At 36.5% G+C, this 15,102-nt stretch overlaps 1 protein-coding gene across 10 annotated transcripts in view; it reads left to right on the forward strand.

Moving 5' to 3' along the window:
- Window positions 1-15,102, forward strand: part of ZBTB46 (zinc finger and BTB domain containing 46) — a 155,260-nt gene that overhangs the window by 117,557 nt on the left and 22,601 nt on the right. For 5 of the 10 annotated variants that reach the window (XM_072633267.1, XM_072633266.1, XM_072633273.1 and 2 more), the window contains 4 exons: window positions 1,324-1,496; window positions 2,423-2,471; window positions 10,627-10,695; window positions 12,817-12,992. In XM_072633267.1, the coding sequence (XP_072489368.1) occupies window positions 1,324-1,496; window positions 2,423-2,471; window positions 10,627-10,695; window positions 12,817-12,992 (467 nt within the window). Of the gene's footprint in view, window positions 1-1,323; window positions 1,497-2,422; window positions 2,472-2,564; window positions 3,552-10,626; window positions 10,696-12,816; window positions 12,993-15,102 lie in introns of those variants that run through there. The other 5 variants (XM_072633272.1, XM_072633269.1, XM_072633268.1 and 2 more) reach the window with 4 other exon arrangements.

The following is a 15,102-nucleotide window of genomic DNA, read 5'->3' on the forward strand; positions in this document are numbered from 1 at the left end:
TCATGTATGTGTAGTGGTCATTTGGGGATCTTGTCACAGGTTAAGTTCTAGTGAAATCAAAAAGTCTCTGAGACCAAGAGCAATAGTTTAATTTTATGTAACAAACTGAAAAGGAAACATCCCCACTGTATAAAGTATCTTAGAAGAAACTGAATTCAAACATTTTGGAGGTCCTTAGATACTTTTGTGTTGAGCAGGTCCTGTGAAATGTTTCTGGGATAACATAACAAGAACCACATAGGTTGAGGAAACATGTTGGGGTAAAATTAACCATATTAACGAAGTCACAGATCTACAGTATATCATGTGTGACTTGTGCTGACACAAAATGGTATGAGGGCAAAGGGTTGTCTTCTAGCTATACAAGCTCTCTGAGAAGTTATTAATTGGTTGGAAAAACTGACAGTTTGGATTGTGATTGGTCTGTGGATTCATTCTTTTTCAAAATTATTTTTCTAAAAGAGTAAGCATATCCCACAACATTTATAGAAGGTGTCTCTTAACTTGATTTGAATAATGTGCCTGACTTTTCTGCCTTAATTGGATATGAAAATATGCCAAATTCACTTTTGTTCTGTAGAGGAAAAAAATTTCTAAAGACATTATCAAGGTTTTTTTATATCATTAGCATAATTCTAGCTATAGCTGGTTGAGAAAGCCAGCAAAGCAGTTACACCATTTGTGTGGGGGGGCCCCCTCCTCTCAATTCTCTTTTCTCCAAGATACAAAAAAAACAACACAAGTGTTTAGAAATGATTTCTGGATGAAATCCTTTTGGGTGTGTGAGAAGCAGATGTGTTTTTGTTTGTTTAGGGTTGGGAAGATTTTGTCTTTATCATGATTTTTTAAATAAATCTAGAAATAATAGATTTTATACTAGCATTATAAAGCAACTTTTCTGTACAACATAATTTGATAGACATCTCAGGGTACTTATAGCTGAATAGCAGATGAACACATTTGAAGTACTTTTAAAGGTAATATTTCTAAAATCAAGAAAAATAATTGTACTCATGTTTTTCCAATGCTGTGCAACTTTCTGTGCTATAACTCTCTTTAGTGACCATTTTGCTGCTGTGAGAGAGAAACCCCCAACCCAGACAACCCATGCAGAGACAACTGGCATTTTGGGTGGGCAAGCTGATTAAAGTAATCCAAAACCCCACCTCCAACAAAAACCCTGGCATCAGTGCACTGCTGTGCTCCCTCCCACTGAAAGAAGATAAAACTACAAGTGCTCATTCAGTGCCTTTCAGGGCCTTTTAAAAAACCACCAGCTGGTGCTAGTTCACGTGGGTGAGACTCGTTTCCTGTGTTCCCCAGGGCCTGGCACCAACTTGAATCGTTCATGGGGCGAATTTGATAGCAAAGTGGAAGCATCATCTCCCCAGCTGCCTTCATCACACCTTTCCAATCAGAGCCCCCCTGGGATCTACCATTCTGGTGAAATGTCACCAGAAACTATGATCAAGGGAGAGATGCCTCCTTCAGCTCAGGTAAGAGTAAAAAGATAACCATGGTTTTTAGTACTGGGTTTCTTTAACAAACTGAGTACAGACAGACATGTCTGTCTGTATAGATCTGGTATTTATCTGACTAGCAAATTTTAACTGTATAGCATCAGATTAAACAGATTAAAACCATTACTTGGATATGTTCCTTGGCTGAGTTTTAAAGCAATGTTTTGAATCATATTATTTTATTATACACCTAACCTCTCCGCACCTCTCTTTTCTCTCTTTTAAATCAGGTTCTGGTAGAAAACATAGCTACAATTTTGTATTTTAAATTGTTAACTAATTATTACACTACTATGTGATGTGAAGTTGAATTGATCCTTAATATCTGTGTGATTTTAAAAATTTGCCTTGGATTTAAAATGAGAAGAAAGATTCTTTCATCAATGTAAAATATCTGAGCAGTGGAGTAATAGGTGACATTATTATAAAATAAATTAAGATCTCATCTCTTAAAAATGAATTATGATCAGATATTTTAGGACTTTTTTTTACAGAGACAGGATAATTTTATGTTTCTAACAAATAAGCCTTTATTTGTGATCTGCTGTACCCTGTAGAGGGGGTCATCATCTGCCAGACCGTGGCACAACAAAGAGTTTACAAAGACAGCTTTCATTTATAAAATAAATGTCAAATAGATAACTTTATGTAAGGGAGCCTACAAAATATGAGTTCTTATTTGATTTATGTATCTCTTCAAAAAAAAAAACATTTTCCAAAACAATCTTAATAATATAATTTTGGTCTTGAAAAAACTGATAGGCATGAGCTAGACATTTCTCTTAAATGCTCTTTCTCAAAGTAAACCATAGTTTTGGTGGGAGATTTCTGCCTACTATTAACACTTGATGTTTGGTTTTTGTATGAGTTCATTCAAAATTAATTGTACTCTTTATTCACAGGCCACCTGCAACAGGCTTTTCACCATGTGGCAGCTGGACACTGACACAGGTAAATGGGAGGTCAGGATAAAACTCATTTATTTCTACAGTTCCATTTTAATTGTGCTCTGGGAGTTTCTAACTTATGTATTTCTGGTTTTAGATCTAAGTGCATCAAGATCCGAAGATATCTGTTTAAACAGCAAAACCCTCTTTCTTGATCCTGGCTTGAATCAGAGAACACTATGTGGCTTCTGTGGGAGGGTTCTGGCCAGTCCAGAAAAGCTAAGGGAACACATCCAGAAACATGCCTTTTCTATGTTTCTCCCAATTGACTTGAATGATTATTCTCGACCTCTCATCACTAGTTTGGCTGATAATGCACAGCCAGGTCAGCTTGACCGTTTCCAGTGTTCCAGGTGCCCAGCCAGCTTCACCTTGAAGTCCAATATGGATAGACATGAGAAAACAATTCACTGCAACCACAAGAAGATGCAGTGCTCTTGCTGCTTAAAGTTATTTCGGGACAAGACAGACCTGAACCGACACCTTTTATCAGTTCACTCAAGAGAACGTTCTTTTATGTGTCTCTTCTGTGGCAAGGGTTTTGGTACCCAGAAAAACCTTACCACCCACGTCAAAGTATGCTACGTGGGCCCTTCCCAGGCAGTGACAGAAGAGCTTTCGGAAATCATAGAACCAGATGAGGAAAGTAGTTGACTAACAAAATGATGAGAGGGGAAGTCAGAAAATAGCAAGTCTGGTGGGAGATGGACCTGAAGCTTGACTTATTACTTTTAAATGATTAGCCTTCCATTTTGCAACCTTATATTCAGCTGAACCAGGTTTACCATTAAGGAAAGACAAATCAGTACCCACGTGGTGGATCAGGATGTCCGAGTTTAAATTGAATAACACTCAGCTTGGATCTCTAGCCAAGCTACTTTGCTAAAGTTGGACATGTCTTGAAGGAACTAAGAAAGTGACATCAGAAGCAGGGGGTGGGTGGATCCCCATCCCTTTGATCTTTGTAATTAAAATCCCATCACTTCCTGGAAAACCAGGGGAGTGGAATATAACCAAAGTATATCGATTTTGTGAATGTATTTATACATGAGATGCCCTTTGTATTTAAAGATATTGGCAATGATGTCTGACTTGTTATGGCTGAGAAGATCTTTTAAGAACCAAAAGTCCTTCCTAAACTACTCATATCAGAATATTTCTGATAATGGTTTTGAATGCCCTGTGTTCTTTGGGTTCTATTTTTTTGGTAACTATGGTTCTATTAAATCATTGTCCTGTTCATTTAAAACAGGAATTACATATCCTTAGAGACTGGAATGAGTCCAGAGTAATAATTTACATTTTGCTAAAAACAGCCTCCACAGTGTAGGGGAACCCTGGAAAGAAGAAAGCAGGTTAAATCCAGAATAAATTGGTGTGTGTATATGGATTTTCCAAGGGGGTTAGGATACCATTAGACCTGGTTGTCTTTCCGTACCACTTCCAATATATACTTATTTCTCTTTTTCCCACAATTTCCCTTTCCTGTTCACATAATCAAACTCTCTTCCTTTCCTCCCTCTTTTGTCTCTCACTTTGACCAGATCTATGATGATGATAACTAGCTTTAAGATTTGTGAAGCATTGTACATGTTATCTTATTTAATCCTCAAAATAACCCTGTTAGGTAGGTGCTTTTATCATCCCCATTTTATACATGAGGAAACTGAAGCTGAGAGATCAAATGACTTGCCCAGGGTCACACAACTAGTAGTGTCTATGGCAGGAATTGAGCTTAGGTTTTCCTGACTCCAGGTCCCAACACTCTTACCCACTGCATCATTGCTGGTGTAGGAAGATCTTTCTAAAGCCTAACCTTGGGGCTCAGAGTTTTAATTTATGCCATGATTCCTGGGCTATCTAATTTATCCTATCTATAGGGATACCTATTGTCTGAGCTCAGGTCTTTCTGGTAATTAATGGCATAGAGAGATTGCCTAAGAGGAGGAAGGGGAGAGCTTGACCTTTTTTTTTTAAGCAGGTTCTCTCCTTTATACCTGTTTTAGTTTATTGCGCTATTTGGCCAAAAATGACTGAGGTAGTAGTCTCTTTATATGTTGAAATGACAAGCTATTGTCAATTTTTCTGTGGTTTGAAATTTTTCATTGCTTCATATTAACTACCTTCATGAGTTTGAAGTCACTTATACAGAGGGGGAAGCTTTAATTTTTTTCCTGTGGAGTCCTTTTACCACAATGCCTCTCAGATGTTACAGATTAAATTTCTTATGATCCTCTTCCACATTAATCCCATAATCCTGTCCTGAAGTATAAAGTAAAACATTCTCCGGTAGGGAAAACAAACTATACTCCAAACAGGACAAGTGGCACTAGTCTTTTGAAGAAAAGTTACTTTAGAGCTTAAGACCTTTCCTTTTTTTATTCACATGCAAGATTTAAAGTAGGAAATCTAATTGTAATGAGGTTAGAGTAAAGGTATTGTTAAGTAGTCCTTAGATCAGCTCCCAAACAGCTTTTCCCTCTTACCAGTTGAGTTTTTCATTACCATGTGGGGTGATCTCCACATTCTCAGTAATAGATGTTGTTTTGACTTTATAAAATAGTTTAAAATTTTTCAGGTCAACTACACTCTAAAAGATGAAAGAGTAAATTTGTGATGTTAGGAGAAAAGGCAAAGATTTAAGGCACAGATTCTGTAAAGTTGATCTGTTATTCTGCCAAAACATTAGAATCACCTGCCTCATAGAAATTAAGCTAAGTCTCATTAGTTACTTATTTGTCTTCTGTACTTCAGTGCTGCTGAATTTCTTACCCTAAGCTATTCAAATGTGGAGTTTGATTTTGAAAAGAATCTATTTTTCAATATGCTACATGAATATTTCTTGGGAAATAGAAAAAGAGCTTTTTCCCCAGTGATAGAGTAAGAAGGATAATATAATTTAAATTCATTTACTGCCACAAAATTTGCTTCATCTTATGATAATAACAATCACATATAGCATTTAGAGGCAGCATGATAACAATGGAAGGAATATTGGGTTTAGAATTGGAGAACCCGGGTTTCAATTCCAACTCTGCCACTTAATACCTCTCTGACCTTGGGCAAGTCACTTAATCCTTCTGGATCTCATGCTCCTCATCTGTAAAATAAGGAGGTTGGACTAGATTATCTCTAAAGTCATTAAATCACATCTGTGATTTAAAATATATAAAGCTCTTTCCTCACGACAACCCTGTGCTGTGGGTAGGGTCTTATGATTTCCATTGTACAGATGAAACTCAGAGAATTTAAATAATTTGCCAGTAGTCATTCAGCTCGTAAGTATCAGAACTGGAATAGTAAAGTCATTTCCTTTAAATAGTCTACTGTTTTTGTCAAACTTAAATGTGGATGGCTATTCTTCCTTGAAACTGAAGGGATGATAGATCATATTGAGGTTTTCATGCTTAACTTTTTTAAATCTTCAGTTCTTTTTCTGGCACAAATTAATTACAATTGAAAGAATTTTTATACTGTATTTTAAAACCACAGCAGCGTAATATAGCACCTTAAAAGTTTACTATGCACTTTCTTCACAGTGTCACAGACAGGGAGATAAAATGTAAATGCTATTATCCCCATTTTATAGATGAGGAAATTGAGTCACAATGAAGTTAAGTATAAGTAACTTGTTTAATATTACGTAGTAAGAATCAGAGGTAGCACTTGAACTCAGATCCTCTGACTCTTAAGACATGGTCTTTCCACTTTGACATATTGCTTCTTTAATGCAGATTTTATGTTCCAGTAGAAAAAAGTGCTAGACTAACTTTCCTAGGAGTTTAGAAACCTGAGTTCACCCTGTTGCTATCACTTAGCTTTTCTGGGCCCTCATTCTCTTATTGCAAAGTGGAGGCTGAACTTCATGATCTACAAGATCCCTAAAATTCTACTCCCTTTGGATTTTGATGATCAGTTGTCCATGAATTGGTTTGGTGCCAAATTATTTAGTGGAAAGTAGAATTATTTGTATAATAGCAACAAAGGCCAACAAGAAATAACTTGAGTGCATAACAGCTTAAGAAGTAGAGCTGTATGCTCAGAAGGTATTTGTGAAAGCCAAATGACCAAGAGAGAAATTTCCCATTGGTATTTTGTAAATACTTTGAGAAGTCTTGAAGGTACAGTTTTCTGATTATTATAGTAAGTATAGTAAGATTAAGATCTTCAAGTTGTAAAGTGTTTACTTAGAGGAAAAATTTGTAGACATAATTCATTGATGCCTTGAAGTGTGCTAAGCAGGTAAATGTTTTCTTTTCACAAGAGTTCAAAACAGTGTTAAATAGAAGTACTTAGTTTGGAGGGATTGTTTGGCAAGATGTAGTTATTCATTGCCCTTTAAAAGAGATTTCTTAGGGTCTTTAACTTCTAATAATGCCTTAAGTAAAGAAGCAAGGTTGACAGTTTCATTCTAAGAGTGAGTGATTTTTGTAATAATATGGCTTCTCCAGCAGTGAAGTACTTTGCCATAGTGGGAACGAGCAAAAATAGGGAGAAAACAAGTACCGCTGGTAACAGAAATCTGTATAGTATAGAAATCTGGCTGCAGAATTTGGGAATTTTTTGCACAAATATCCCAGGATCTGTGCTCAGTTTTGAGAGGGAGGGAACTAAATGCATGGTTTTTGACAAGGGTTGAATATATACTTTGAATTTGGCACTGACTACTAAAGCAGTATTTCAGTAGATGCATTTCTAATGATAGACAAATGTTATGATAAAGCTTTCTTCATTAGATAAACTGATGCCAACCAAAATGTGATGTTTTTATTATTGATTTGGAAAACTTAGGCTGAATGAGACTGGAAATTCCCTCTCAAGACAAAGATTGGTTTTAAATTTTCTAATATTTTAACTTAGTGCACTAGATTTTGGGGTATTAGAACTAGTAATTTAAAGGCTTTTTAAGAATTTGGTGATATTCTTTTTTATACGCCTTAATTGGTCTTGCATTGTTTAGTACTTAAAAGTTTATTCATCTTTGTCTATGAAAATAAAATTATGTGATGCACAGCTCTTTCCAAAATACATTGACTGTAAAATAACCTTTTTAAAAGTGGTGCTAAATTATTTTTAAAATGCATAATCAATTTTAAATTACCTCAGTAATCTTGGTAATATTAGTTGAGAAAATGCAAAATTGTCTTATTTTTTGATACCTTTGTAAAATGCATGTTTTGTATGAAGTATTTCTAATTTTTTTTCAATGTAGGATTTTTAGGGAGGAAATGCTAAATTACCTCATGCTGAACTTTATGCCAACTCAATCATTCAATCAACAAATATTTGTTTACCTCAGAGGTCATGATCAGAAATTACTTTTTAGAACTCTGATGCGGCTACTTGTAGGGAATGATGTTTATAATCCTAATCTTGTTAGAAAAAAACACTATAAAGTTACATATTTGTATCAGATTTGTATTACTTTTGTTTAACATAGTCCAATTTTATGAAATTCAGAAACCTAAAACATGCAATTTTAAAATATTTTTGTATTTTTAAGAATTTAGAGAAGTAGAAAAGGAAAACACAAATGTTCCTTCCCTACCCCTGCAAGTCAGTTTTAATAAAGTAACTAAAACTCATTTTCTTGTTTTGTTTTTTCCATCTAAATATGGAAATTTTAGAATCTGTCATATTAAATACTATCCTTAGATAGTTTTATGGTCTCATATGTTTGGTCATCAAATTAAGTCCAACAAGAGATTGGAAGGTAGAAAAGGAAAGAAGAAGGAACACTTATGTTGCTTATTTTAACTTTGTAGAAGCATTAAGTAGAGTTACTGATTCCTGGTTCAAAGTATAAGAGGTTGCTTGCATTCTTTTTTGGTTGAATAACTGATAAAAAAAAAATTATTATTGCTGATTCCAGGAAAGATTCACACCCTCCTGAATGACAGTGTACTGTTGTAGCCATAATTGCAAATAAAACTGGTGTTCATGATACTGCCCCAGGAAGTTTGCAATACAGTTAAATCATTTCTTCCTCCCATATGCTCTCTACCCTACCGCCAAGCACAGGCACATCAAGGTGAAATGAGCAGAATATTTACAAATTGCATTCTATCCATTGGATGATTCCTTTGATTTAATCTCTATCCTTAGAGCTATATGAATAAGATAATCCCTACATAGTAATATGCATGCCTATTTGGAGGAACTCACTTTGTGATGCCAAGCTGTGTGTTGGCTACTCTCATATGCTGAAAAATAGTGTGGCCCTTTTCTACCAGTTAGTGAAAAACACTGACAATTCCCATCACTGAAGTCTAGAAAAAGTGGTGCAATTATTCTTACTCTGATTTGATAGGCTGTACTTTTTGCTAGTAATAATGTGACTATAACTGATATATACAGAATTTGGATGTGATGTGCTACATTAAAACTATCTTGCTATCCCATTTCTGCTATACTACAGTGTGATGGAACACATAAAGAATGCTTTAATACTGAATAGAAATTGGACAATGAAGGGAAGGGTTCTTCGTTATTGCTTAGGATTAGTTGTCTGTCTACGCTAAACATATACTCTCCCACCTCCATCTCCATTACCATGTTCTGTGTGAAAGCAAACTGGGCAGTGTGTTGGATGGCATTACTTGGGAGCTGTTTATTTGGTATCCATAAAATTAAGTCTTGGGGCTTTTTTGATTGATGAACACAAACTAGTTCTCCCAAAGGAACTTGGGCTTACTTTGGAGAAGTTTGGGCCCATAAAAATTAGTAATAAGGAATCCCCTTAGGAAACAAACAACTGGGTACAAAAACATGGAGTGACTAAGCTGGGCTTACTTTTCCTTTTAAATATCTTACAGTGTTATAAATATCCCTAATACTAACATGGGCTCCATTGATCTATGTTCACTTCACCTCACATGCTTATAACTGGCTGCTTTATCTAGACTACCTGGTAATTGGTTCACGGTAACCCATGGGAAATGCCAGAATACAATGCTTTTGTGCAGCACATTGTTAGATCTCTTCCCCTAGCTGGCTTGTGAGTGATCATCAGACACAGATTTTAGTTTCATGCTGTTTAAACTTGCTGATGGGTTTCCTAAAGTGCTTTCTTTAAACAGATACAAAACAGGTCAACTTGATTATTTAGGTTTAATATGAGATAAGATCTTGAAACAAAATACCCCACATTTTGTTTAAGTAACAGCATAAGTTAAGTCGTGGTTCACAATTCTTTTTTTTACATACATTTGATCAAATCACAGGCAACGAAGTTATATAGTGGTAGTGCAATCAACTGCCTAAAAAATGCTTAGTAGCTATTGTGTACTAAACAATAGGGCAGCAAACATCTTTAGATACTAGAATCTCTTTTTATTGGTAATGACTGTTGGCTGGGTCTCTAGGGTTAAAAGTACTAGAGCTATAAATGTAGATATTTAAGTGCTTCAGAATTTGTTACACATGTGGCTTTGCCAGTGATGAAAGGCAGCCATTTCTAGGATGAAGAGAGCTTTCAAAGAGTCTAGGCTGCTAATGAGAACCTATTAGGAGAGCAAAGGATGAAAGGTGAGCCATCTTATTTGTGCATTTTACATTTTTTCCCCAGCATTTGGCCCAGCGAGCCAACTTTCGATAAGAAACAAGTTAGTGTCCTGGGATTTTTAACTATAACACAACTCTGGATTTCTCTTTTCAATTCATTTGAACAAAGATTCCAAAGCATAGATATCTTGCTATATCTGTACTAGGGTATATAGTGAAACTGATGACCACACAGGGACTGTTGTATAGCTTGTGAATTATCAGGGTCCTTTATTTCTTTTTCCTCCTGATACCTGCCTTTGGACTACTCTATTGTTTCTAAACTCTCAAACTGGGAAAAGGAATGGAGATAGAAGATGAAACTCAACCTAGTTAATTCTGCTTCTATTTAGCAGCTTGGTTAACATTTTTGGTAGGTTTCAGAGGTTAAACTAATTGGATGAGAGTATGTTTTGGATTTACTCTGGTTTTCCTTAACCTGAATCCACTTATTCCCCATTGCCACCAAAGGCCTGCTAAAATGATGTTAGCATTGTTGCCTGTGAATTTTTGTCAAATACCCTGAGATAGTCATCCAAGGTAGCAAAGAAAGACTTTTTAAGGAGACATTGGAGGATGATGTCTCTAACAGTACTGCATGTTCTAATCCTACACAGCCTTGTCAGCACTGACTATGGGCCTTAGTCCTGGAGCGGAATTTGAACCCACAACCATCAGGCCCGGATGTGAGTATACACTGTGATCCACCTCCTAGTAGCATCTCCTTATGTATGAAAAAAGATAGCCAAAGATGCCCTACATAGAAATGAACATTTTTAAGAAAGATCAGCCCTGCCTCAACCACTCTCCTGGCCTCTCCCTCCCCCCCCAAAAAAATCTGCATTCACTCCAACAAGAAGCCAAGGTATTTAATACAAATAACTTGATAAGTTAGGGAATAATGATTGAGTTATTTATAGCATAATCACAAAATCAATCTTTTGGGGTTATTGTGCTAAGCAAAGTCACACTGCATATACTCAAGTGATTACACTTATTGAGTTAGCAGCTCTTAGTATTACCAGGTGTTCTGCTCCAACAGGACTTGCATTCTCCTTTTTCCTCCAGCATTAGAAATATAACACTATACAAAATCCAGCTTGCAGCTTTGCTATGAAGGCAGTATTCAGCTCATACTGGATACATTCCTTTATGCCTGTCAAACCATGAAAGGAGTCAGAAAGTCCAAGTTGCCCTTGCCAAATGCTGTTTTAGACTGTAAGGCAGGGTGCTTCACAGGACTACTTTCTGCATGAAGCAAACAAAATTTCAGAATTCTTCTGTATTATATTTTCATTTAGTATCATACTTTTAAAGAGAGAAAAGTATTAGGATGAATAAGATGTGAAACCAGTATTTTTAAATGTGTATTTTTATACTGGTGAATATATGGTGAATAACAGGTGTTGTTAGCCTATTTTGTCTTTCCTTTATGTTTATTTTTTTTTTAATTTTGCTTAGTATACATTTAGTAAGCATCTATCATGTGCTAGGTACTGTGTAAAATGATGGCGATACAAATACAAATAAAGTTCTAGTCCTTGAGGAGCTTAATAGGAGAAGATAACACACAAAAGAAAGCTTACAAGAGGGTGAGGTGGAGAAAGTATCCAGGAAAAGCCCCCAGTGGATAGTTCCAAAGAAGTCCAAAAGCAGGGTGGCTTAGGAAATAGTGGGACATGGGGTTGAGAGAGGGGGAAGGAACTGTGCTGAGCCTGGAGCCCATCGCTTGCCCTTCAGTATGAAGGTCCAAACAGAGGGGTAAAGGGTACTGATGAGATGTTGAGTATCAGGCAGATTCAATCTTGTAGCATAATGAGATTTCCCATTGATGAGTTTCCTGGGGGAGGAAGATATGATGGAGATGTCCAAAGAAGTCTAAAAGCAGTATAACTGGTGGTAAATGGGGACTAAGTCCCAAGTGTAGCATGTTCATTCATTTTTACGTGCTGAGATACCAAAGAACTACAACAAAACTACAAGGTAGAGGAGATGACCAGCACTTGAGCTATGGGCCTTGACCCTGGGCTGTTTATATATATATATATATATATATCCAGACCATTTTAATTGAGAGTGCCACCTGTATTATAGAACATTCAGTAATAGATGCCTTAAAAATTAAAAAATTATCTTTTGAGTAGAGACACAATCAGTTATTAGTTGACAAAGTAAGTGAAACTTGAACAACCAGGGGATTGGTTAGAGATACTGTTTGGTGCTTTATATTTGTTTTTTTCTAGTCCAAATGACTATAAACTCTTGTACAGAAACATGTATCCAAGGCCTCAAGGGACTCATCAGTTCGTAAGCACTGCTAATAACACTGTAGGGCTTGGGGCACAAAGAGTATTTTAGGCTTATTTTATAGGAGTCTCCACAGAGTCAGCCCCTGATGGTGAGGCGAGCAGAAATGTGTAGCTTTAGGTATTTCTATATGCAGGGCCAAGTTACAGTTTCTCCCTATTAGGACGTGGATTGTAAGACTCAATCTAGACTAAGATTTTAGGCTTCTATATTGAGGTCAGCTATTTCTTAGTACTTTGATTTTGAACACAAACGTTTCCCTCTCTTTCCCCTTAAGAAACTTGAAAGAAGTTGGCTAATAGAAGCTGGTTCTGGGAAGAGACTACTTAAAATCTGTGAATGTTTGACATCAGCACAGAATAACCATAAGGGGAATCAAGCCATGTTAATCTTCTGAATGAAAGTTTAAATGGACACTATTTCAAGGTTGAGGGTTCACCAAAAAGTAAGAGTTTGGATGTGTGAAAAATAATGTATTTGCTCTGGTTGCTATTTTTCAGTAAATGAATTCACGGTGATTCGAAAGAAGTTCAAGTGCCCATACTGCAGTTTCTCAGCTATGCACCAGTGTATCTTGAAGAGACACATGCGATCCCACACAGGCGAGAGGCCTTACCCTTGCGAGATCTGTGGGAAAAAATTTACTCGGCGGGAGCACATGAAGCGACACACACTGGTGAGTAGAGAGAGACCTATGGAAAGGTGGTTCTTACCTTTGGAATTTCCGAAAAGGAGGGTAACCCTATCCCTGCCCACTTCCTCCCAAGATTTGGACAGAGGGAAGGGAGTTACAACTCTCTTTAGTTGCTTTTTCCACCCTCTTAAAGTTTCTATTATTTTATGTATATGTTGATTGAGAGCTACAAGAAAGTTATGAGGTCATCTAGTCCTGAACCCTCTTATTTTAGACAAGAAAACTGAGACTCAGAGATTTGCAAAGGTAGGAGGTAACTGTGCTAGGATATAAACTGAAGTCTTCTGACTCCCAGTCAAGTGCTGGGAGGTGCTGATGGGAGCTCTTTAACACGCAGCATCAATCGTACAGTAGCTACAGGGGTTACTAAATCTCTAATACACTTAGCAGGTATTATTATATATTAATGTCACAATTTGACCTTTCTTGTACATGTGGCTTCCAGAAAGACCACCCCAGCTTCAAGGCATTCTGGAGGTCCACATCCATTCAAAACTGTAGTTTATGAGCCTCTATAATATGCTTACTTTTATTAATCAGGATACAGTTCAAAGCAAAGGCATTTAATAAATAGAATAGTAAGAAAAGAAGCAATTGAATATTTTCCTCCATAAAGCTGGGGTGCACTCTCCCACAAATAACATACCATCAGTATAAAGATCATACGTGCCTAGATAATAGGTTATGGACAGGACAACTTACACCTCCAACAATGAAAGGCTAATATTCATTTTCCCTCCCCTTCTCACCCACCTATTCCATCTCCCCCACCTGCAACAGAGAGAATTTTTCAGTCCCTGCAAATTATAAGGGATATACAAAGATACTTATGAACATAGAACTCACACTTCAAAATTAACGAATAGCAGAGTGAAATAAATTAGCATATCACATAATTACAAGCAACCATAGTACAATGAACGTATAAGTACTTAATTCAAGAGATTCACATTAAAATTGCATACAAGTAGCCATAGCCATAATGTTTGCAACAAGCACGCAATACTTTGCATATAATAACAGCATAGCACGTAAATCCTGGAATTCAAGTCTTATGCAGTACATGACATAACACATATAACACACCTGTAGAAACACATCAATTCACATATAACAACAATAAATGCCCAACAATGCATATTAGTATAGATATTAACAATATATAAATCAATGCAGTAGAACGTAAGGGCAATATGTGTGTATATATGTATGTTATATGCATTATAAAAATGTTCATTATCTGGACATGTAAGTAACTACTTCTTTTCTTTTTCCCAAAGCATCATAAGTAAACTCAATCACTAGCTGAAAAGGCCTAATTATCCTTTTCCATTGCCCCCTGGGCTTATAGATGACCTAGGACTAACCATCATCTGTTGACCTATTGGCTTGAAATAATCCTGAGTTTGTATTATGTCCTAGCCTTATTATCATTGTCTCCAGAGACTGTGGGCGTGCATGCTTTTCACTAGGAGCATATACACTTGAAACATTGGGCTAGAAAGGGGCTGCTTCTGGGTTTAGCCCTCCCCATCTTTCCCTGCCATCAGAGATTCCTTTGAAATCAGAATAAATTCAGTTGAATTTCCTTGCTCTCTGGTAGGTAATCAACACTCAGTTTCTTCTTCATCTGAACCATTGACCTTGGAGTAATTATCTGACTCTAACTGTGTTTTTGTAAATGCTGAGTGGGCTTTTCTCATGGTCCACGTACTTATTAAAAGCTTAGATGGAGCTGGTCCCAAATGATCCTGACATTCCAGATATCTTTCCTGCATCTGAGCTTACCGGAGCTAAAATACTCTTGCCATTTTCCATGACTTCCTAACAGAACTTCAACTTAATACTAACATAGCCCAAATATGGGTAATCGTTAGTCAGTCCACAGATGCCTCAGCCTTGCATAGACTACACAGGTATCTTTTGTAATTGTCTCTTTTACAATAACTATACTATAATGCTCATTTGAGATCCACTATTCAGAATATTAGGTTAGAACTACACCTTCATTTCTCAGTCACTACTGCATAAGGTTTTATCAATCTAGGTAGAAAGAGGTCCTAAACCCTCAGTGATGAGGTCAGATTTAGAA

The sequence above is a fragment of the Notamacropus eugenii genome, chromosome 1 (genome assembly GCF_028372415.1).
Source record: "Notamacropus eugenii isolate mMacEug1 chromosome 1, mMacEug1.pri_v2, whole genome shotgun sequence".
Lineage (NCBI taxonomy): Eukaryota > Metazoa > Chordata > Mammalia > Diprotodontia > Macropodidae > Notamacropus > Notamacropus eugenii.